We start from the raw sequence: 22,753 nt of genomic DNA on the forward strand, positions 1-22,753 counted from the left end.
ATGTTGTTACGTCTCTTAATAAGGTCAATAGATTCATTTATTTTACGGGAAAAGGGCAATTTTTGGTAAACTAATCGGTAAAAAATTATCGGTGTAAATTTATTATCGTTGAAAGATTGTCGACTGCGAATGCACTGACGCCTGGACTGGCGCAGACTGTACAGAAGATAGAGATGGTTGCCGTTTGTCACCTTGCTTTAGTAATGTTACATGTGAAGATGTGCCAGTTCCAGGAGCCGGAGAAGCGTGCGGGGATTGCCCTGAAGGAACAACAGGTAAATTTATTTTGGTCAGAAGATTATTGTGGTTTGTGTCAAATCCGATTTGAGGAGTTTTGTTTGTACTATAGTCGATGTATAGTGTAGTGGTGTAGTTGCTATCAATATCGAAAAGTTTATGCTAAAATGTATTCTAAATATTGGTAAATTTGGTATCTCTCTTACAAGCTAGGACACAAGTTATAAGGAAAATATAAGGACAAAGGCTAGCAATTAACAAAACATTATTATATTTCGCCAATTCAGGTGATGGGAGAAATTGTACGAACATTGACATGTGCAGCTCGAATCCGTGTGAACATAATTGTGAACCACTCTACAACGCCTTCACATGTTCTTGTAACGAGGGATACGTTTTGGTGAACACAACACAGTGCCAAGATGTGGATGAATGCAGTTTGGGAAACCCTTGCAGCGCTGTACACCACACGTACTGCGTTAACACGCCTGGAGATTTTAAGTAAGGTTTTTTTAAAGTCTATACCGATTAAATCAATAGTTTCTGAATCATCTTTTCTTGTGGATCAACGCAAGGCAAGTAACAAAATTAGAAAAACAATTCGGAATAAGAGCAAAACTTTTACTAATGTAAACAAAATTAACATGACTAACATCAACAAAATATTTTCTTTTATATTTTAGTTGTCTTTGCAATCCCGGGTTTGACGACAGTTCAGGAAGTTGCATGAACGTAGACGAATGTTCAACAGGAACCCACAATTGTTCTCTAGCTACAACCAGCTGTCAGGACATTCCAGGATCCTTCGCTTGTCCCTGTTTGCCAAACTACGCAAGGTGGTTCATGTCATTTAATACTGATATACAAAACGGTCCAAAAATGTTGATTTAAAACAAATTGTGATTTTTGTTATATTCTATCCATAGAAAACTTTAATTTTGGAAATTCATTAAAAAACAAAACATAATGAAATGAATCATTTTGTTGGGGAAAACCTTTGCCTGCGACCATCGAATCTTCGTGATAATTTTCAGTTATTTTTTTTAGTTAATAAAGTGTAATGCTGTAATGGAGGACAATGAAGTTTTTTATTTTCAGCCAGCATCACTGGCTAAAGTACCATAACGTACTGAAAATAAAGTACCATAACCATATAGTTAAATTCGTACAAAACTCTAGGCCTTACTTTTAGGAATGCCTCGGAAAGTGACGAGACCTCCTGCGTGGATTTAGACGAATGCATTGCAAACTTGCACACTTGCGATCGACAAACCGAAGATTGTATAAACGAGAGCCCTTTGTTCAAATGCATTTGCAGGTATGGGAGTAAATGCATCTCAGCATCCAACCTTAGCACAAATACGGATTGCAATCAGTTTTAAATGTCCATCGGTATACCTCAGGTCTGGTTTCGAAACGGTTAATGGAACTTGCCTGGATATCAAGGAATGTTCCAATCCGACTTTGAATACATGCAACGGCAACGGATCACTCTGTGTCGAAGAGGAAGGGAGTTTCCACTGCGAATGCTTGGCTGGTTACAACATGAGTGAAGACGGGGTAAGTGTTGATTTTCGTTTTAATTAACGCCATACGAATTTCTCATCAAATTTGTATTTTTTTAATCCTGTCACCCTTTCAAATTCATATCTCTATTCAGAATCATATGACACGAATCTGCTAAATTTTACAACACAAACACCTCTAGAATGTCCCGAAGCAATTTACATTTAAACGTATTAAAAAATTATTCATGTATATTGGAGAATTGTTAATGTAACAAATGAAAGTATTGATCGAAACAAATTAGGGTGTTTCTTATATTTTATAACCACTTAATTGTCAAAAAAAAGTTAATGTAGGTTACAAACACAACACAAAAAATACAAAATAAAATTTATTAATGAGAGCTGCAGACAGGGTGTATTGATTATTATAGCTCTTTTGCGCATATAAAATTTATTAAATTTTGTGAAAATTAATCAATATTTAAAGAAAATAAACTTAACGTTTATCTAGACTTGCAACGACGTCGACGAGTGCGCGGATGCTAACATCTGCTCAACAGGAATGATTTGTTCTAATTTCCATGGAGGTTATGGATGTTTGTGCTCTGCCGGTTTCTCAATAAATGCAGCGGGGGTAAGCAAAATTATGTTAGAAATATACGTAGAAATTGTGCATACAGTTTGAGAATTAATATACCATTTGTGTTTACTTAGACGTGTTCCGACAACGACGAATGTACGGATCAAAGTATTTGTCCTCAAGGCTCGTCGTGCTTTAATCTTGATGGCGGATACGAATGCAGATGCCAAGTTGGTGTCGAATGCACCAGTGAGTTAAAAAGTCACAAACCAATTCAATCTTTCTGTAAAATAGGCTTGTGCGATAATTACTTTGAACTAGTCTCAAATTGAAATACCAACACTTACGTTACCGATAATTTAAATCTAAGTACGTTTAAATTACCATTGAACATTTCCCAAGCATTTTCAGTTCTAAACCTAGAAACATCCATAAAGAATAGAGTAAATTGACCCTTACATTTTTGTGCAGTTAACCCGCAGTTGGACCAGGCAACTTTGTTACAAGTTACAACTGATTCGATCACAGTGACTGTGGACGCACTTGACTTATACGATCAATACGAGGTGACTATGTTACATTTGTCTGGTGCAAAAGATGTTTTGCTTTCTGAAACAAAATTAATGTAGTCTACCAACTTAATACCACTAATAATTGTAGTAAAAAAGTGACTTCTTATCAAAAAGGTTTCATGTTATTATTGTTCAATTAAATCTTTAATTTTTGTTTAATTGTGTCGTTTGTCGACCACAACTCATTGATTGGTATTTCAACATCTTTGTATTATAAGTCAACAGTTTACTTTATCGAATATTTTTATGGTTAGTTGCAAGCTGTGGATTCCGATGGAACGGTGACCACCAATACGTCAACTGGAACATTTGCTTCAATCACTGGCCTGAAGCCAAATACAAACTACACGATACGCGCGAGAGTTCTAAAACTGAAAACTTCCGACCACATTTATGAGGAATCGAATTTCAGCGAACCTCTAATCGTCACCACCAGTAAGCTAAACTTCGCGCCTGCAGTTATTGAAAACCTGAAAATTAGTTCATTTGATGGTTCAAAAAACTTGTCTGTGGGCGTTGTGGTTTTATTTACGTTTCAGATTACAAACCTAATATTGGTGATTACAACAAAGACAATTGCTGTTCATTTTGACTTTGACGACACAGGTCACAATACCTGCAATACAAAACACTAAAAATGCGCATGAAGTTTTTTGATCAACAAAATCATCAAAAATCACATACAAATGTGTCACCCAATTACAGAACAGGTGGACATATAGTAATTATTGCACTGTTAATTTCAGATGCAATTGATTTGGCGTTGGTTGTGACGTTGGTCGGTGAAGTTTACAGTCAAGATCTAACTGACATCTCCTCTACTCAATCTCAATCATTGCGCAACGTTTACGAAAACGCGTTGAGGGAGCAACTCAAGTCGGTTGTGGGTGGCGTAACACTACGATTCAAAGCAATTACTTTCATTGCCTTCAGGTGGGACTTAAACTTAAAACACTCAATGCAAAAGAAGTAGAAACGTGCGGTGCAAAACTATCGATATATCGTTGTGTTTTCGGTAATATAAAAATCATACGTGACTGAGAAATGTTTGCACATTGCTTTTTGGTAATATTATTCGTTGTAACGCCATGTAGAAGCGGAAGTGTGGTCGCATCAGCTGTTGGAGCTCTGGACACCAATGATCCAAGTCACCGAACAGCCGTTGCTGACGGAACCGACCTTGATGCGGCAACATTCCGAGACTTTTCACCCAGTAAGGATATACTAAAAACTTCACAACTTGAAGAACAACTTTACATTTTGAAATATGTTCATAGTTAGAACCATTCCTTCGTCTCCATCAAACTTGCAAGTTACCGACGCTACAACCAGGTCACTGACGTTCGGATTCGAACAAGTTTCTAATTCGATTAGCTATGAAGTCAAACGTAAGTTTAAACGCCTACTCTAAAACATACAACCCCCATCTGCGTGTTGCGAATTACAAATAGCGCATCAGATTCCTAAATTTCCTGGTTTAGTAACTTTTCCTGGTTTAGTAACCTCAGCCTAATTTTTATGCCAACCTGTTTTAAATTAGTTGCTTTTCGGTTTTAGTAACTTGTCCCTCACAATCCTTCACCGAAACGGTTTCCACCTTCCAAGCTACTCTCACTGGTTTGACGCCTGACACAATTTGTTCCGGAGAAGTGAGGGCACTGGTTGATGTTGGATCAAACGCGGTCGCTTTTACTCCGTACAGCAATCCGGTTGTCACATCCACAAGTAATACAAAAACATAGACCACTAGAACATGTTCTGAAATAGTTTATATTTTTCGGGAAAAGTCAGATATACAAACTAAAGTGTAAAAATTTTCGCGTTGCGTTCAACGGGAATACCAGGCTATATTTATTGCTTACCTATTTTTAACCTTAGCACCCGAAATCGCTCAAATCGTCGTATCTTCTATCACTGAAACTTCACTCTCTATCTCGTTTGCTGCTGTATCCCGCGCTGTCACTTATCGTGTGAGCGTCGCCGGGGTTACTCTGGTTCAAGTGTCAGCGTCCACCAGCACCAGCGGCAGTGTTGTCAACATCCCGGTAACTGGTCTTGAACAAGGCACTGAATACGTGTTCACAATAACGGCTGGGACTACTGATGCTGCCGGGATGCAGAGAAACGCAATCGCTGAAGTTACTGCCACAACCAACGGTGGGTGTTTGATAATGATGTCAGTACATTATATGACGTTGTTGTAGTTACATGTAGATGCCGAGTGGTCAAAATAAATTAATATTGTTGAAAAACAGATCATTGAGAAAACTATATTTTGTTGTTTGAAAATTTGCAGTCTTTCGTTCTTGTCGAAAATATTGTTTGGAATTTACAAAAGCAATAATTTGCGGGACGGTTTTTGTCTATTAATAAGACCCCAAACCGAGCAAAATCTGTCTTACTCCCATAATGGAATATTTGTTTTCAGATCTCAACGAGTGTTTAACAGTCGTGTGCCAGCCTCACGCAACGTGCAACAACACAGTTGGAAGTTACAGTTGTGTTTGTAACGGTGGTTTCGTCTCCGACTCTGCAGGAAGCTCTTGTCTTGGTGGGTGCACATGCAATCCATTAGTTTGCGTGCCCGGACTTGTTTCTAATCAATCCCACTATAAATGAATTGCACATAAATATACGCGCAAGTGTCCTTTGGTAATTTGTACAATGACAGTCCTGTGCGTTTTTTAGTTTTCAGTAGCTATAAATGTGCTTTCATGTGGGTGATATACGTTACATTTAAAACCGGGGCCAATTAAAAATGATTTCTCAATAAACCCAACTGACAAAAATATAATGTGTCTAGCTGCGCGCCACACTCGGTTGTCATGTTTTTACTGGAATCCCAAAGAAAATCTATAGGATACTATCACATGTAAATAATTTGTTTGGAGCCCCAAGTGTGAAGTTTGGTCGAACAATTTTGTTGCAAACAAGAATACAAGTCAATACGAATGAAATACGAAAAATAGTTATAAAAATTATATTATAGATATCGACGAATGTTCAGCCAGCCACATTTGTCCATCACTCTCAACTTGCATGAACACACCTGGAAGTTATCTGTGCGATTGTAACAGCGGTTACGCACTTGACGTGGCTGGGGAGTCTTGCGAAGGTATGGTTTGGTTTAAAAACGAGTTTTCTTATAAATACAATAATCTAGAATCGTAACTACTTTTCCGCAGTAATGAATTAAGATAAATGTCGAGGACCGTAAAAGTGTGATGTCATCAAATTTGTTTTTGATTTGTTTGAATCTTGGCATTTTTTTCTTTAAAGAGTTTTACAACATGGTTGCCAAAAAATGTTTACTTATCTTTGTCAATGTTGTCACATGTTCAGACATAGACGAATGTGCCCTCGCAACGACAACGAGCGTGTGTCCGAATCATTCAACCTGCACGAACGCGGTTGGCAGTTTTACCTGCACTTGCGTAAACGGCTACACCTACGATTCTGCCACAAGTACCTGCCTAGGTAAAAGTGAATTCCTGCTCGTATTTTTTCCCTTTCTCGCTTTGGTAAATCAGGATACGAATGTTTGTATATTCTTTTCCGATTTAAAAGGGGGCTGCTCATTTGTGCAAACCCCGTTTGATTTATTTTAGAATTGAACATCGTAAATGTGCATGCGGGTAATGCAACTTTGTCGGCATGACATATGTGATTTATTTTCACACCAATCAGGAGCTAACTTATATCAATATTTTGTGACAGGTCCTTGCGAAGTACAAACAAGTTATTGTGCAAATGGGGCAACGTGCAGAAACCAGGAAGGCGGTGGAAACCCGGTTTGTCTGTAAGTTATCAGCAAAACGTTTACCCAACAAACTAGTTGTGATAACGCATTTATTTCACCCCGGTCAGTTGACTATTTTTTACGTTGTTTTGTTTTTGAAAATATACTGTATACCCGCGATTAGACTGGATTGACTCGCCACACTGTTACTTGAACTTCAATCATTTAACCGCTATGTGTTTTTGCAGTTGTGCAGCTGGTTACGTGGGTGATCGGTGCGAAGGGACAGGTTTGTAGTTTCTGACACTATTTCCACCACAACTGTATAAATACCTGATACAGAAAACAAGCTAAGTTTGTTTACACGAAACGTTTTTTCTTTTTTTTCTGCTAAGCAATATATCGAAACTAGGTGGCGTAGGACATAAGTGGTAAGACACGTTACATCTTTACAGACGGATCAAACGACGTTTGGAAGATCGTGGTCGGGGTTTGCGGTGGAATTATCTTCCTGGTTGTTGCCGTTGTTGTCGTTTACAAGATGTGTGGAAGCGGTAGAAGTAGTGTGTACGCTGACATTTAATCCACGGTCGTGTTTTCCATTAAAATTTCTGCTTAGCAGGTTTAGTTTATGTGTTCCATATTATTTGTTTATGTGTGATGTGTCGTCTTGTTCGCCGGCATCTATTTCAGCCACTTTTAACTCAGCACATCAACTGCACTTCGTTTTTATTTTATGAAATGCATTTCACAACGGCATAAGAATTTTATTAATTACATGCACTTGTAATATCGAATCCTTCTATGTTTCGTTCTTTAGTATTTCCCGGAAGTCACTTTCTTGTAGTTTCTTTATTACGCCCCATAAGGTGATTGCGAATATGTGATAAAAAAAACACTTAAACTTAAAACAAATGTACATATTTTACACTTGTTATGAAAATACAAGTTACTGAATCGTGCTTTTCTAACGTAGTTTAAAATAAATTTTTTGTGTGAAATTATTGGTTTGTATACACTACCTACACTGCGCAGTGGGGCGATCCTGCCTGTCATGCCATTGCATGTAATATTACTGCACTACCTACACTAATATACTTAAAATTGTTGACCCAAAGCTGCACCCTAAACTGTTCATTATAACAAAAAATGAACACAGAGAATGGAAATTTATCAATTTGTTTATTTATATATTGGTTGCGCTACAGACATTCGCAATCCTGGAAACCGTTAGTTGTTGATAGTCGAGATTGGATACTTAATATGGTTGTAAAATGAAAGAACACATAATAACAGTGAAAAGAAAAGAAATAATTTTGCACTCGTTTGTTTCATCAAATTTTAAAGACCATCACAGACTAACCCTTGCCGGTCCCACTCTCTTCTCATAGAAACTGGTGTTTGCTGGTCCAACACTCCCCTCATAGCAACTGGTGTTTGCTGGTCTAACACTTTCTCATAGCAACTGGTGTTTGCTGGTCCAACACTCCCCTCGTAGAAGCTGGAGTTTGCTGGTCCAACACTCCCCTCATAGAAACTGGTGTTTGCTGGGCCAACACTTTCTTCAAACAATCCTGGATGTGAGCCACGTGATTCTAAATGCAAGTGACTGTAGTTGTCACGTGACGACGGCGTTTCGTTTATGTCATCGATGCAGTGATAAACGTGGTGGTGATTTTCGTCAACTACATTTTCTCGTTGAACTTCCTTGACATCACTAGCGCCAACGTGAGACCTTCGCCACCTTTTGCAAGCGATGACGTATATTAACGCCAACGCAACAAGTAGAAAAAGTGAAGAAATTACTCCGATTGCTATGTTATTTAATCATGGTGAATCGTCTTTCGTGAAATGTTTCACTAAATGGGAAAAATGTCTGCTCAAAAATTTACAAGCTTGCTTTTCAAAAACAATATTTAGCAGAAGTTGTCATTATTTATATATTGGGCATATGGTAATGCATCAATACACAAACAATTGGTCTTACATCATCAAGTTGCTTCATGTACACAAAGCCACTGTATCCATACTTCTGTATTTGAAAAAAAAAATACATTAAAATATGTAGGAATAACTAATGCCTTGAAAAACTAATTACACATTATTGATTTATTAGAAATAAGCAAGAATGGAAAGTTCTTGAAATGCAAGAGGATTTTTAGGCAAAGGTTGTGTGGATTGGCCAACGTTTTGTAAATATAATGTACTGGGTTATTTTTCTTTGCATTTGCTGAAAAAATTGTGACATATTTTCCAATCAGGCATAGAAGTACTGTACACACATTGTTAGAATCTTTGAGGAAATGTATGTAGTTACCTCATCCAAATCTGGCAGGTTTTCAGGCAATATGTGATTGTGAATGTCAATTTTCATTTGGATGTGCTGACAGCCAAGACACACACGTAAGATAACAATCAAGCTATAGCTGAATGTATGTATACATTCACAATGCGTTCATTCATAATTTATTTAACAAACCATGCGTAAACCCATTTTTTCAGTTTTAGTTTTGCATATTACATAGTTGATGTGTGTTTTCAATTTTTACCCGAGTTTACCCGTTAGTAAACAGCTATTATGTACGGTGATGTACTGCACTTCCTCGTGATAGCTAATAATAACACGTGTGCTTTTCTTGCGACATTACGGGTTACGGTCTGCTGCACATTTACCAGCACCATAACTTTCAACTGCGCGATCCGATTTTTCGAGAACACGAGTCTTTCATGAAACGTCTTTGGACCTTAAACGAGGGTTCCTTGCGAATTGCCGAAGCCACCACAAGAAGTAAATTTTTGTTTGTGGAACTTGGATACGCACCACTCATATGGATCAATTACACGTAAATCAGCAGCAAGAAAATATTTGATGTAACGTGCCTATAATATTCACTGGTTTGACGAACGAATGTCTGTTAAAAGGTAGCATGTAGGTCTATTGTAGCTGTGATTACTTTCAATATTCTTACATGCATTTTGTTGGCTTTCATTTTTTAGTTTTGGTTTTGATTCCTTGTAAAACCTCTCCAAGACAGACAACCAAAACATGCAATTGCGGAAATTAAATTAACAGACATGATGTTGTAATTTATCTATTTGTGCAAGGAATGGAAGAAAATGGCCTTTAGGTGTTTAATTAATCACAAATAATACACTAGACAAAGCATACATTAATAAACACTCAAATACAACATATACAAAAAGTGCATGTTCAACAAACAGTACACGAAAGATAATTTTTGCACATATGTCTTTCACCATAATAAATGTTATACATAAATAAGCTGCCAGAGTTGGGTTGCTAACCATGGTTTGTAAAAGTGCATTTTTTGTGGCAAGGTAGTTGCTTACAACATTCAAAAACCCTTTCCTTGTACATACAACAAAACATGCATTTAACTGCGTTGGTCAACCCTTTTCAGGTACATGGAATGAAGTTTATCTGCCAGCCACAATGCAGTTTCCTTTCCTTCACAAGCTTCTATCCAATGTTTGGGCACTGAATCCTCCCCGCAAAATGCCCCTGCTATTGCACCAGCCATGGTTCCTATCGTATCTGTGTCACCACCCAATGATATAGAATAGTAGACAGTCTGCTGAAGAAGATTCCCAGTTTTGAATTCTATTGGCTGACGGTTGGCAAGACAACAGAGAAATGAAAAAATTGCCGCTGATATAGCCTCAGTAGCCATGATTCCAACACCTGGAAAAAAAAAACACTCTCAAATAAAATGAGGAAAGAAAACTTTGCAAAAGAAGTGAAAAACAATAAGCATTGTGTAATACATTTCGAAAGAAAGTCATCTGTAAGAATTTTGACAAAAATTATTTTTATCTACTTTTAGGCATACTCTTACTTTCTGTTGACAGTTGAAATTATTCTTATATGCCAGCCTTTTGGATTATTAACTTTGCTACTAAACTGCTCTATAGGCTGCTTTCAATGTCTTGTGAAGTTATTAATATAACATAAAAATATGTTTGATGGTCAGTAGGATTATACTTTGCAACAATTTTACCTATTTGCTTTTCAATTTCTTCATTGCAAATCTGAGTATCACCTTTAATTAACTTGTGCATTTTGTCAAGCCTCTCATTGTATGGCCCACTCCTGTCAAACAAGATTTCTTCTTGTAAAAATGACAAGGTAGTAATAATTTTTTTTTATAGTTTTCTGCGTACAAACCCATTTGATGATCCTGTTTCTAGTTTCCTGCATAAATCTTTCAACTTTTGCCACATCTCAAGCCATGTGGTTTGTGAATTACTTTCCATTGCAAAATGAACAGCAGATGCTTGCAATATGGCACCATTTACAGCGTCAACATGGCTGTGAGTTAATCTTGCACTGTTGCCGGCCAACTGCAAATATAATATGTTTTTCAATAATTTGTAAAATAAAAACAACTACCTAATTGTTTGGGATGTGCTAAATGGAATATGACACATAAGATGTAAACAACCAATGCGTGTTTTTTGAATTAAAAGCAACAAATACAGAATGAAAAAGTTAGAGAAAAAAACACCCTGGTTCAACATACCTCTTTCAACATTTCCATGTCATTGTAGCAGAGAAGAGCAATTGGAAAAACCCTCATTCCTGATCCGTTTCCATAGGAACCATCACCATTAAACTGGGTCTGAGCAGGGGCATATGGGTCACATGTGTAGTTTGAATCCCGTAATGCAGAGAAAACAGCGGGCACGCTTCCCCCATAGTAACGTGCAGGTATGGATTGAAAGTATGCTTTTGCAAATCTGAAGGAATTGATCAAAAAATTATTGAATGTACACACATGCATTGTTAATGCGGGAGTTACTGCTGTTTATTATTGGTTTGGGAAGCAACAAAACCTACTACAAAAGGAGTTACAAAAACAAATTAAGCCAAAGCTTCTGTAGTTGTGGCTATGTGCAACAGACTATCAAACAGCTAAACAATGGATTTTGTATTGAGTGCCATGCAAGTCACAGGATACAAAGCATCCTCAACCAGTGTTTTTGTTTTGATTAAGTTTTAAAGAATATTCAAGAAAAGAAAAGTGAATTAACATGCCAAATCATAGTGGCATCCCAGGGGTTCAAAATTTGTAGCACTCACAAATGTTTAAAGAGGAATAGTAGGCCAATGCATGCAAAATAGTTTTTTGTTTGTTTTTTTGACCACATAAATGCACATTTCATCCTTTTTTTGGTTACAAATATATTCAAGACATTTTTTTTAAATTAATTGTGAACTATGGCCCAACTACTACCGCTAAAACATACATTCATCATTAATGTTACAATTAACTGTAAGTAAATTGATTACCGCTATTATTAACTAATTGTTTATTTTAAAATCAGCTTACTCTTTTGCCACTGATTTAGCTGAGAAAGATTTTTTTTTGATGATGGATCTGGACATTACATGAGCCATTTCAGTATCATCAGTGTAGTGCAACATCCATGGTTTGTCTTAAATTAAATTTAAAATGTATTTTTATGTTTATGATATATATATATATATATATATGTTTAATATTGGTATTGTCACATGTATTGACACTGTTTTCCTTTCAAAACAACCAATGCTAAATGTGCTTTTGATACCAGAAAATCTATGAAATGATATAACAGTATGGTCTATGTGTACTTTTAGCACCACACCTAATATGAACTTGAAGCTATGCACGAATAATAAGTAACATGCCATAAAAGTAAACCAGACCCATTAGATGTACACACAAACACGTTACTTACTTGACTTCAATAAACTTACTTTGACTTGGTGTAAATGACTTTATTTGTTTGTCTAATTGATCCAGTTGGTTAAAACTGACTGGTGCCCACATAACCTCAAATGGTGCACCCATACAGTCGCCAACCAATCCACCCAAAAAAGCACCCCGGAATCTTGATAAACTATGTTCCATTTTTTGGTATTTAATATGACAAACTATTGTGCTGGAAAATACTGCATTTCCACCATGTTAAATTCCAATATTTCTGTTGAACCGATAGCCCTTAGGCAAAAGTTTTCTACTAAACACGGCAATAACTCCTAAATTTGTGAACCACAAAAATTAAATAACAAACTTAAGAGAACACCAGACCCCTTTAATGAATAATCTACGTCACTCCTCGCAGGGTTTTGGCGTTTCGGGTTTCGGTTGCCAGCAATTAAAAGTTTGTAGTCTCTGGTTTGACGTAAAACATTACAGGGAAACTCCCTAGATGATCACGAATAAGTTATTTGAAACTGTTGAAATTAAATTCGCTGCAGTTGACAATAAACAACATAGCAAACTATAACCCAAATAGTTTTATACGTTTTTTATTTTATACGACAAACTCAAGAAAAGTCAACGTCATCGACATCGTGGACAGCTCTCTTATCGATCCTCTATCATACGCTCAACGAAAGTGTCACAAGGTTAACGCGGTTTTGAGGTTGAATGGCAATACGTGACGTCATGTATACAATTAGTGGCATCAACTTCACAACCCTGATACGTTTGGTTTTAATTGTTATATTTAATTCTTGTTGACTTTGTGAACCCGGAAGATGCCTCATGGTTTTCTCTTCTCTTATTCACTTCCACTGTCTAGTTTTTGTGGGGATAAAAACTTTCGGCGTTTGGGGAACAGGCGCATAAATATATCCTTACAGGATTAAGTTGACGAAAAGTTTTACAATTACTGCTCTGCAAATTAGTTGATGTCAATCATAACAGGAATGTTTTGGTGGTATTGTGTTCTGGTGTTTACTTTCTTTCAACAAGGGTCCACGTGGAATGTATTTCAACAAGACGAATATCTTATTGTGTACGATGTTGTTACGTCATACAGCCAAGCTGAACGTGGATGTGAGGCAAGAAATGCTCACCTTGCAAATGTTATAACAACCGAAATATTCAACTTTCTAGTTAGAAAAAAGGACACTTCTATTGTAACACGTCGGGGTCACCATTTGTAGGCACGACTGCTTTGCGTCCGTTTATTGCGAGTCACCCAAATGGAATGACGATTGCGCGCAATAAAGCAACATAAGAAAAGACGCGTGTCGCAGGTCGCGTGTGACGTGATGTCGCGAAGACGCTACAATACCCCCCCACCAGTGTTCAAGTCATGCACGATAACGTAAAGGCAAATTGACAACACGACCAGAGCGGGTAACTGTCGAACGATAGGGTACGTTTGGATGCGGAACATGCGAAACACGATTGCCAGAAGTCTGCGATGTAAAACTTTGTTCGAAGTATGGTTTAAGGCGATCACACATATCTTGTCGACCATTCATCTCAAGACAAAAGTATTTAGCGTGTTTTCGAATTACTTTAAATGGACCGTCTTATGGACATTGCAAAGGTGTTCGGTGTGCGTCGTTTCGAATGAAAACAAACGTGCAGTTGCATAATAGACCGTCCACCCTGTCGTAGGAATGTCGGTGCCAGGATGTCGGAGTCGGTCGCAAGTCCCGCATTGAATCTCTTAATTTTGACAAAAACGACCTTGGATCTTGGGGTTCGGCCGAAGACGCGAAAAACTCGCCGGGCAATTGCAGTGTAGCACCAAACACCAACTCTGCAGCAGAACACCCGATGTCCTCCTTTATAGCTGATCTCATGCCGAGTAATACAACGGGAAGATGATCAAACCAATCGTTTGTTGTCAAGCGCGCTGTCAACGCGGCTTTAAGCTGACGGTGCATTCTTTCCACAATGCCGTTGCACTGAGCGTGGTAGGACGTTGCTCGTTGCCGATGGGCACTTAGTAACTTGTTAAGGTTGGCCCAGAGTGTTGATTCAAATTGGCGTCCTCTATCCGACGTTATGGTTTGAGGGGTCCCGAAGCGCGAAACCCATAAAAGCAAGGCTCTTGCGCAAGATTGCGTAGTTGCATCTGCCATGAGGATAGCTTCAGGCCATCGAGTAAACCGATCGATGCAGATAAATAAATAGGTATATCCCTGGGAAATGGGGAGATGTCCGACGATGTCAACATGAATATTTGCGAACCTTCTGGTCGGAAGTGCAAAGGAACTAAAAGCAGCAGCAGTGTGTTTCTGGATTTTAGCTTTCTGGCATTGCAAACAAGTTCGTACCCAGTTACCAACATCCTTATTCAAACCATGCCATACAAAGCGATCGGACACAAGTTTGCGAGTTGCGCGAATGCCTGGGTGTGACAAATTGTGAACAGCGTCGTAAGTTTGGCGACGGTAAGCATTGGGAACCACAGGGCGGGGGTAACCTTTCGATACATCGCAAAGAATTGTCAGTTCAGTTCCAAACAATGGTACATCACAAAATCTGAGTGACGTGATTGAGGTGCGAAAGGCTTTAATTTCCTCGTTATTTCTTTGTGCGAGTGGCATTTGAGTGAAATCAATAACAGATGATGACATAGCATTAATATTGGCCCTCGACAATGCATCAGCAGCCAAGTTACTGTGTCCCTTTATGTTGTGTACGTCGGTGGTAAACTCACAAATAAAACTTAAATGGCGAACTTGCCGAGGTGACAATGCACTTGAGTTCCTTTGAAAAACATGAATTAAGGGTTCGTGATCAGTTAAAACAGAAAATGCTCTACCTTCTACGAAGTAACGGAAATGGCGAATAGACAAATAAATAACAAAAAGTTCACGCGTGTTTCTGGGGATTTTTGTTTTCTTGAAAAGAAACCTATCGCTTTCCATTGACCGTTGTGTCGCTGCTCCAGCGAAGCACCGACTCCAATGCCTGAAGCGTCAGCTGTGATTCGTGTAGCCGCGTCTGCCTTGGGGTGAACAAGCATCACAGACGTTACGAGTGCTTGTTTTGATGCCACAAATGCAGCTGCGCAATCCTCAGTCCATTTAAAATCCTTCTCTGTGCCTGCGAGCGCCTGGTGTAAAGAATGCAAAATTTTTGCAGCCCCAGGAACAAAAATAAGAATAAGTCCCAGGTATTCTCTCAGGCTTTTCGTGGTCGTTGGTTGAGGAAATTTGTTGATGGCTTCAACCCTGCTTGGCAGTGGCGAAATACCTTGTGTTGTAATTTGATGTCCCAAAAATTCAATTGTTGTGCTGCCAAACTCACACTTATCAGGGTTGACAACAATCCCATAAGTTTGAAGCCGCTTAAAAAGCAGACGTAAGTGTTTGCGGTGAGCAGGAGCCGAGGAGCTGAAAACCAAAATATCATCAAGATAAAGAATAATAAAATCCAAACCTCTGCACACTTCGTCCATAAAGCGTTGAAAAGTCTGAGCTGCGTTACAAAGGCCAAACGGCATTCGTGTATTCGAATAAACCGAAAGGCGTGATGAGTGCCGTTTTGGGAATATCATCTAACGCAACTGGAATGTGATGATATGCTCGTACAAGATCAATCTTGCTGAAAATAGTAGCGCCGTGTAGATTGGCCGACGAATCTTGTATCAAAGGAATAGGGTAGCGATACGGTATAGTGCTATTGTTGAGTTTGCGGTAATCACCGCATGGCCTCCACTGGCCGGATTTTTTACGCACCATATGTAGCGGTGAGACTCATGTGCTTGATGAACGGCGAACAATTCCCAGTTCCAACAAATTTTGAAATTCTTCTTTCGCACATTTTAACTTGTCTGGAGAAAGGCGACGAGCTTTAGCATAAGCTGGAGGACCTTTGATAACAATGTAATGCTTGACATCGTGTTTCAAGGAAGCATCGTTGTACACCGCACTTTGCAAAGTTGGAAACTCCAGGAAAATGTTTTTAAATTCATTTATGTTGCTGGTAGCCGCCATTAAACCAAGCGCGGTGGTATTTGAAATGCCGGTTTTGACGCTGTGAAAGGTTTTAGCATTTATTAGCCTATTTCGGCTCAGATCAATGAGTAATCCGAAACGTCTAAAGAAATCGGCACCAAGAATCGGTTGCGTGACCTCGGCAACAACAAAATGCCACGAAAAATTTTCACCTAAACCTAAGTTAAGGTTGATTTTTCGGGTGCCAAATGTTGCAATAGTACTTCCATTTGCTGCAACAAGCTTCAAGTTTCTTTGACAGCCATTGCGATCCATTCTGTTTGCAGGAACCACACTTACTGCGGCACCAGAATCAACCAAATATCTCTGACCAGTTGTTTTGTCAGTTACATGCAGGAGGCGGCGAAAACGAGCAGAGGCACAAGCCGCCATTAGTGACAGGTCTCGGTGTTTCCCTTGCGGCTGCAGGGAGGAACGCATTTTCTTGCATCGTTCCCAAAGCGTCTGTGGTACCAAAACAAAGTGGAAAACGTGTTTCTTTGCAATGGCCGTTTGCTTGTATACGCTGTGTTTCTTTTTAACAGCGCAACATCTTGATGTAGTTTGTCTACCTCTGCCAATGTAGGCTGTGGGTCAAGCAGGTCCATAATACTGTCTGCTTTCTCGGCGGGTTCATTTAAGTCCAAATCCAGCGTGGCAAGAACAGTTCGTAGATTTTCTGAAAGTCTTTGCAAAAACAACTCGCGCAGGATATGCTTAGCTTCCACGTTACCAAGTAGATGTTCCATGTCGTGCAACATTTGTTCAAGGTTTTCCATCGCCTAGTTCTTCGGGTTGAAGAAATTTTTGAAGTCTTTGGGGCTGGGACATACCCACTCTTCGTAACAAGGCATTCTTGAGGCCTTCGCAGGGATCCTCGGTAGATGGGTTTTTAATAATGTCTCTAACTACTGTCGCAATCTCAGGAGTAACAGCGGAAACAATATGATTAATTTTGTTGATGACTGTGTCACACCTCTGACGTTGAATTGCTCCTCCACTTGCAGAAACCAGAGTTCTGGGTCTTGTGGCCAAAAAGGCGGAATTTTAATTGAAACCGCTGTCACTCTGCTTTCTGTCATGATTGAAGAATTATCTTATAGCTATCCTACAAATCTAGCGAGATAACTCAGTGACTCACGTCGGGGTCACCATTTGTAGGCACGACTGCTTTGCGTCCGTTTATTGCGAGTCACCCAAATGGAATGACGCGTGCGCGCAATAAAGCAACATAAGAAGAGACGCGTGTCGCAGGTCGCGTGTGACGTGATGTCGCGAAGACGCGAAGACGCGAAGACGCGAAGACGCGAAGACGCGAAGACGCGAAGACGCGAAGACGCGAAGACGCGAAGACGCGAAGACGCGAAGACGCTATAGTAGCAAGTAAGAAGACGGTAGCGTTTCTTAAAAAGCACGTAATTAGATGGGGTTTTTTTCAGACAAACCTAATGAGTTTTTCATTGGAGCAAAAAGAATTTTAAACACACGAAATTTTCAATGGACCGATGGATCAATTTTTAACGTAGCAAAGTGGAGGGGAGGAGAACCGACTTTTGAGTGGGATGGAGTGGATGAGAGCTGTGTGGTCATGGGATTTAGCATTCCATTTGATCCCACATGTAAATGGAATAACGTTCCGTGTGATAATCGGCTCAACAGATATAATTGTCAAAGAAGAATCAAAGGCATTAAGTTTAGAATTAAAATGAGTGGCAAATACGTAACTTATTTGTTTTACCTTTTGTCCTGGTCAACAACGGCATTTCCAAGCAAAACTGAAACCACACCAATATGTAAGGTTGCCTACACGTTTATCCGTTAAAAACAATTACTTTCCTAAACCCCACTGTAACGTATTGGACGAACCTTGCAATTACTGTTACAATTTTATCGTTTTTAACCTCTCATGTGTTTTGACAATGGCCCGTTCCTCACTCAGGAAGACTTTAAATTATTTTCTTCAGTGTCAGAAACAACCACAACATCTACCAGCAAAACCGAATCAAAACAAACGCCATCAACCGCACCAATAGTTGAGGTGTGTACCAATACCATGAAGCCGACTAATTTGTATCTTTTGTCAAAGCCAACAACGGCATCTACAAGCAAAACGGAAATCAAACCAATAGGTAAGGTTGCCTACACGTTTACCCGTTATTAAAATAAGGACAATTACTTTCTCAAATCCAAACCAATTCTCAGTACTTGTTCTGTTTGCAGGTTGGTCAACATCTTTAAACAGAACCGAAGCAAAAAAACGTCATCAACCGCAACATTAGGTAACGTAAAAAATCAGGATATTCATCTTCTCAAATTCAAATCAATTGTTGACACGTGTTCCTGTTGCAGATGTGTCAACATATTGGACGAACGTAGCAATTGTCATTTCCATTTCATTGGTTGTCATCCTGCTATGTGCTATGACAATGCTCGGGTTCTACCTGAGGAAGAAAGCATAAGAGATCAGTATAGTTGAACAATCGGTTATATTTACTTAACATTATTCCTAGTCAACATAAATATAACCTTACAGGACTAAGTTGCCGAAAAGTTTTAGAATTACTGCTCTGCAAATTAGTTGATGTCAATCATAGCAGGAATGCATAGGTGGTATTGTGTTGTGGTGTTTGCTTTCCTTCAACAAGGATCCACCTGGAATATATTTCAACAATACGAATATCTTATTGTGTACGACGTTGTTATACGTCATACAGACAAGAGGCAAGAAATGCTCACCTTGCAAATGTTAAAACAACCGAAATATTTAAATTTCTCGTCAGGTAAAATTGATACTTTTATAATCAGAGGTAAAACCTGCGGTGTTTCTACAAAAGAACTTGGTAGGATTATGTTCAGTCGGAACTAAAGATGTAACTTTTTTTACGAATACGATGGTGCGTTGATTTTGTGCATTTATGTATTCTTTCGTCGTGGTCGAAACACAAGCAACTGGAAGTCATCATATTGTTCACAAGTTATGGCCATAAAATTTCATCTGTAGTTGTCTAGCTTGTAAATCACTGACCTTACATTCCTTGAAGGTTATCAATTTCTACATGGAGTTAATAGTGGAAAGATCAAAGAAGATTGACAACCTTCCCACAGCTCATGCGATAAACACGTTTTTCTACCCCAAGTTAACCAAGCAAGGTTACAAGTCTGTGAGAAGATGGACAAAAAAAGTTGACATCTTTTCGAAGTCCCTTGTTCTGTTTCCTATTCATTTGGGCGTACATTGGACGTTGGCAGTAAGTTATGTGTTGTAATTTAGTGCGGCTTAACTCAATGTGTTGTTATATGTCCACTGTATAAATCCACTGTCTGTGCTGTTATACGCGGATCAGAAATCACCAAAACCCTTCTAACTAAGAACACTAACAACGGTTTTACTCATAATTCTGAGAATAAACAGACTGGCCCATTGTAATGAAAACATTGACATGTTTCATTGATTTACAAGGCGTTTAGACAAAAACTTATCCCATCATCAATTTAAAATGGCGTAGTTAACTCCACAGTTACTTAGAACTGGCCTGACTGACGTCACATTTCGTAGATAACTTGCAACTAATCGGTGGCTTTTAACTTACATGCTTTAGCATCGCAAGGCAGAAAATCTCCTACACGTATGTAAAGGTCGCCTGACAAATTGTGAGCTTGCGCACCAGTGTACCTTGGCCACAATATACCCCGTGAAACCGCTGAGCTCATGTAGCTCAGTTTGTAGAGCGTTGGGCCTGGTTAGCCTAGGGTCGAGGGTTCAAACCTCACCAGGAGCTTGATTTTTTAGATCTCGCTCCGATTTGTGGATGATCCAGTTTGGCTGCAATGCCTTGTGTTGCGACCTATTATGCCAAATATATATGAGTCTCGAATCGGTTCTTAACAACATTATTTATGATCGATGGAAAGTCTATTTGATTAACGCATTTGACATTAGTATGTTTTGAACATATTTGGCTAGTTGCATTTTAACCATGTATTTTTGCTCCATTTCTTCGAATAAACAAACAGAATTGATTAAAAATTTAAAATCAACCCATAGCTTTATCGTGTACAAAAATATTTCCATTCCAAAAGCAGGTAGGCTGTATTTTATATGATTCAATTTCGCACAGGAAATACTTCAGCAGATGAACGGTTCCGACTGCGGGGCATTCACCTGCACTTTCGCCGAATTCATCAGCCGTGATTCTCCACTGAACTTTACTCAGTCCAATATGCCTCTACTGCGCAGGACAATGGTTTGGGAGATATTGAAACGAACCCTCACAAGATGACAAGTTCTCAAATAAAATTTACACATTTTCACTTGTGCTTCTTTGTTCCACTTTTGCATAGCAGCTAACCTGTATGTTGTTGAAACCAAATCGGGCGGGCGGTTAAACACTGGCCTCACTGTCTGTTGCTATGTTTGATTTCGGAATATTTAAGCGTGATTGGGTTTTGGCGAAAACATTTTTGTTGGCTAATTTTGAATATTGTTTTTGTGTTTATTTATGATAACTGTGTTGGATGTTTAAAGATAAATAACTTTAAACCAGGGGTTTTACATAACGTAACATAACCTTAACCGTTTCAAAGATTCCCAGACAAGAATATGAAAAACACGTGTAGATAAATGGGAGAACGTTGTCTTGTCTTTTTTGACACAAGAATTTTGCTATATTGGTACAAATTGTCGGCAGAATATGATACGGAGTCCACGTTTATTTTCACCGCAACGAGTTTTTCTCCTGTCTTTGGCGTTCCTGGCAATACAATCATACGTTACAAACTTCACTATACAGCTCGGTCTTCTTCCGTTCCAACAACACGGTTACTGGTTGTTTACCACGGAATCACAAGTACACATTCTCTCTGTCAGGGATTTGTAAAACTTTTTCAGCTGATGGCACACATGCATAATCTAAAGTCGGACTTGCTTAATAGCTGTAGAAGAATCTGGCACTTGGCTAGGCAAAAACGCACGCTAACAAGTGATCGTAAAATCCAGAAGCAATAAATGCGACCAAAAATGGAAATAATTCTCCATTATTTTCATGTTTAGTCGATGAAGTTCACAGTTTAAGCTTTGAGAAGCTGACGATGATTATGGTAACCTACATAAGCGAAATCGATTTTCCAAAATAAAATCTGCTGACGAAAATCAGAGGTTTGTTGCTTCACTATATACACCAACTAAAGTAATTTGTTGTCGCAGACAAATAAACAATGTCCAACCGATGCTCAGATCCCTCTACAGCTATTAAGCAAGTCCAAAATCAAATCATTTTTATTTTCACTTTACAACGTACTTGAACATGAAACACGAAATAGTTTGGGCACCGATAAAACCATAAGGGTTATCGAGTCAGGCGCCCATGTGAAGGTGATTTACTCACGGAGAATCACAGTCTGTCACAGGATCGCAGCTAGTTGCACTGGGAGGTGATCGATTGCAACCGACTGCTTTGGACGTTATATAGCGAGGAGTAACACATGATAATTCACATGTGAAAACAAGATTCGCAAAAGACACACAAGTATTGAACATAATGCACAACCTGACCTATTGTAGTATTGGTATTTATATTTTCGTAGCAAAATCACATTAAAAATCGACAAAAGGAATAAGTTCTATTTTGCGGAGAACTGTTATTATCACAAAATACACCGGCTTTCATACACATATACATGGTTTTGAAATGATTCACAACGCGTTGCAAAATTAGAAAACAATTTTTTAAGTTGCATGGAACGATATCTTACACAAAACTTTTATTTGAGCATCTTTTTCCGTGAGCAATCACAGTTAAATATCAACTACACCCAAATATGGAAACATATTAAACAGCAACAACAGTCGCACAATAAACTGGTTTGTCAAGATCAAAAGCATGTGTCCAGACATCTGAGGTTTGATCGTAAACTTCAACTGATGTGAGTCCACCCCGGTTTCTATAAAACAAACATCATACAGTTTCATGAATCAGACACACAACAAACAAAGGCAAGGTTTCTGCACCTTTTTTTTAAGAAGTAATACAACCTATCCCACTTGTCCCAGTTACTCAACATTTACATTTTCACATAAAACGGGAAACAGTGGACTATAGTGACGTCATAATAGTAATTCTTACCCCGATCCACCCACAACATAAATCCTCCCATCAATAACACAAGCAGAGTGAAAGGAACGAGGTTTTAGGAGAGGAGAAACATATTTCCATTTGTTGACTCTACGTTCGTATTCTTCAACTGTTTGCAGGGGGTCACGACCATAACCTCCTGTCAGATTTAAAGTAAAACTTTTTATTGTTTTTAGGTTAATACTTTATAGTTATATCTACCAGTTTTTATGTTTAGGATTCTTTTCAGGAA

General features: G+C 38.7%; 2 protein-coding genes across 2 annotated transcripts in view; one reads left to right on the forward strand and one right to left on the reverse strand.

Annotated features, from left to right (window-relative positions):
- LOC145915535 (uncharacterized) overlaps window positions 1-7,638 on the forward strand; it is a 30,371-nt gene extending 22,733 nt beyond the window's left edge. Inside the window, exons 77-96 of the mRNA XM_083002736.1 lie at window positions 116-275; window positions 525-738; window positions 921-1,073; window positions 1,430-1,555; window positions 1,641-1,797; window positions 2,257-2,379; window positions 2,460-2,574; window positions 2,797-2,891; window positions 3,152-3,332; window positions 3,644-3,830; window positions 3,992-4,110; window positions 4,175-4,285; window positions 4,455-4,622; window positions 4,776-5,054; window positions 5,326-5,448; window positions 5,887-6,012; window positions 6,240-6,374; window positions 6,615-6,696; window positions 6,885-6,925; window positions 7,092-7,638. Coding sequence (XP_082858862.1) covers window positions 116-275; window positions 525-738; window positions 921-1,073; window positions 1,430-1,555; window positions 1,641-1,797; window positions 2,257-2,379; window positions 2,460-2,574; window positions 2,797-2,891; window positions 3,152-3,332; window positions 3,644-3,830; window positions 3,992-4,110; window positions 4,175-4,285; window positions 4,455-4,622; window positions 4,776-5,054; window positions 5,326-5,448; window positions 5,887-6,012; window positions 6,240-6,374; window positions 6,615-6,696; window positions 6,885-6,925; window positions 7,092-7,219 — 2,823 coding nt within the window. The 3' untranslated portion in view covers window positions 7,220-7,638. The remainder of the gene's footprint in view (window positions 1-115; window positions 276-524; window positions 739-920; window positions 1,074-1,429; window positions 1,556-1,640; window positions 1,798-2,256; window positions 2,380-2,459; window positions 2,575-2,796; window positions 2,892-3,151; window positions 3,333-3,643; window positions 3,831-3,991; window positions 4,111-4,174; window positions 4,286-4,454; window positions 4,623-4,775; window positions 5,055-5,325; window positions 5,449-5,886; window positions 6,013-6,239; window positions 6,375-6,614; window positions 6,697-6,884; window positions 6,926-7,091) is intronic.
- A 2,059-nt stretch (window positions 7,639-9,697) lies between these two features.
- LOC145915658 (ADP-ribosylhydrolase ARH3-like) lies at window positions 9,698-12,613 on the reverse strand. Its single transcript, XM_083002744.1, has 6 exons — window positions 12,398-12,613; window positions 11,988-12,093; window positions 11,178-11,394; window positions 10,823-10,998; window positions 10,656-10,747; window positions 9,698-10,339 (listed from the first exon to the last, which is right to left on the reverse strand). The coding sequence occupies exons 1-6, from the start codon at window positions 12,549-12,551 to the stop codon at window positions 10,032-10,034; spliced, it is 1,053 nt and encodes a 350-aa protein (XP_082858870.1). The 5' UTR covers window positions 12,552-12,613; the 3' UTR covers window positions 9,698-10,031.
- Between the last annotated feature and the right edge of the window lie 10,140 nt (window positions 12,614-22,753).

Source organism: Ascidia mentula, chromosome 1, assembly GCF_947561715.1.
Source record: "Ascidia mentula chromosome 1, kaAscMent1.1, whole genome shotgun sequence".
Classification (NCBI taxonomy): Eukaryota; Metazoa; Chordata; class Ascidiacea; order Phlebobranchia; family Ascidiidae; genus Ascidia; species Ascidia mentula.

Coding starts and splice junctions, on each gene's coding strand:
- LOC145915658 (XM_083002744.1), bottom strand. CDS start 12,551: ATGGAACATAGTTTATCAAGATTCCGGGGTGCTTTTTTGGGTGGATTG. Junction 12,094..12,397: donor GTCATTTACACCAAGTCAAA/GTAAGTTTATTG, acceptor ATTTAATTTAAG/ACAAACCATGGATGTTGCAC. Junction 10,999..11,177: donor ACATGGAAATGTTGAAAGAG/GTATGTTGAACC, acceptor TTATATTTGCAG/TTGGCCGGCAACAGTGCAAG.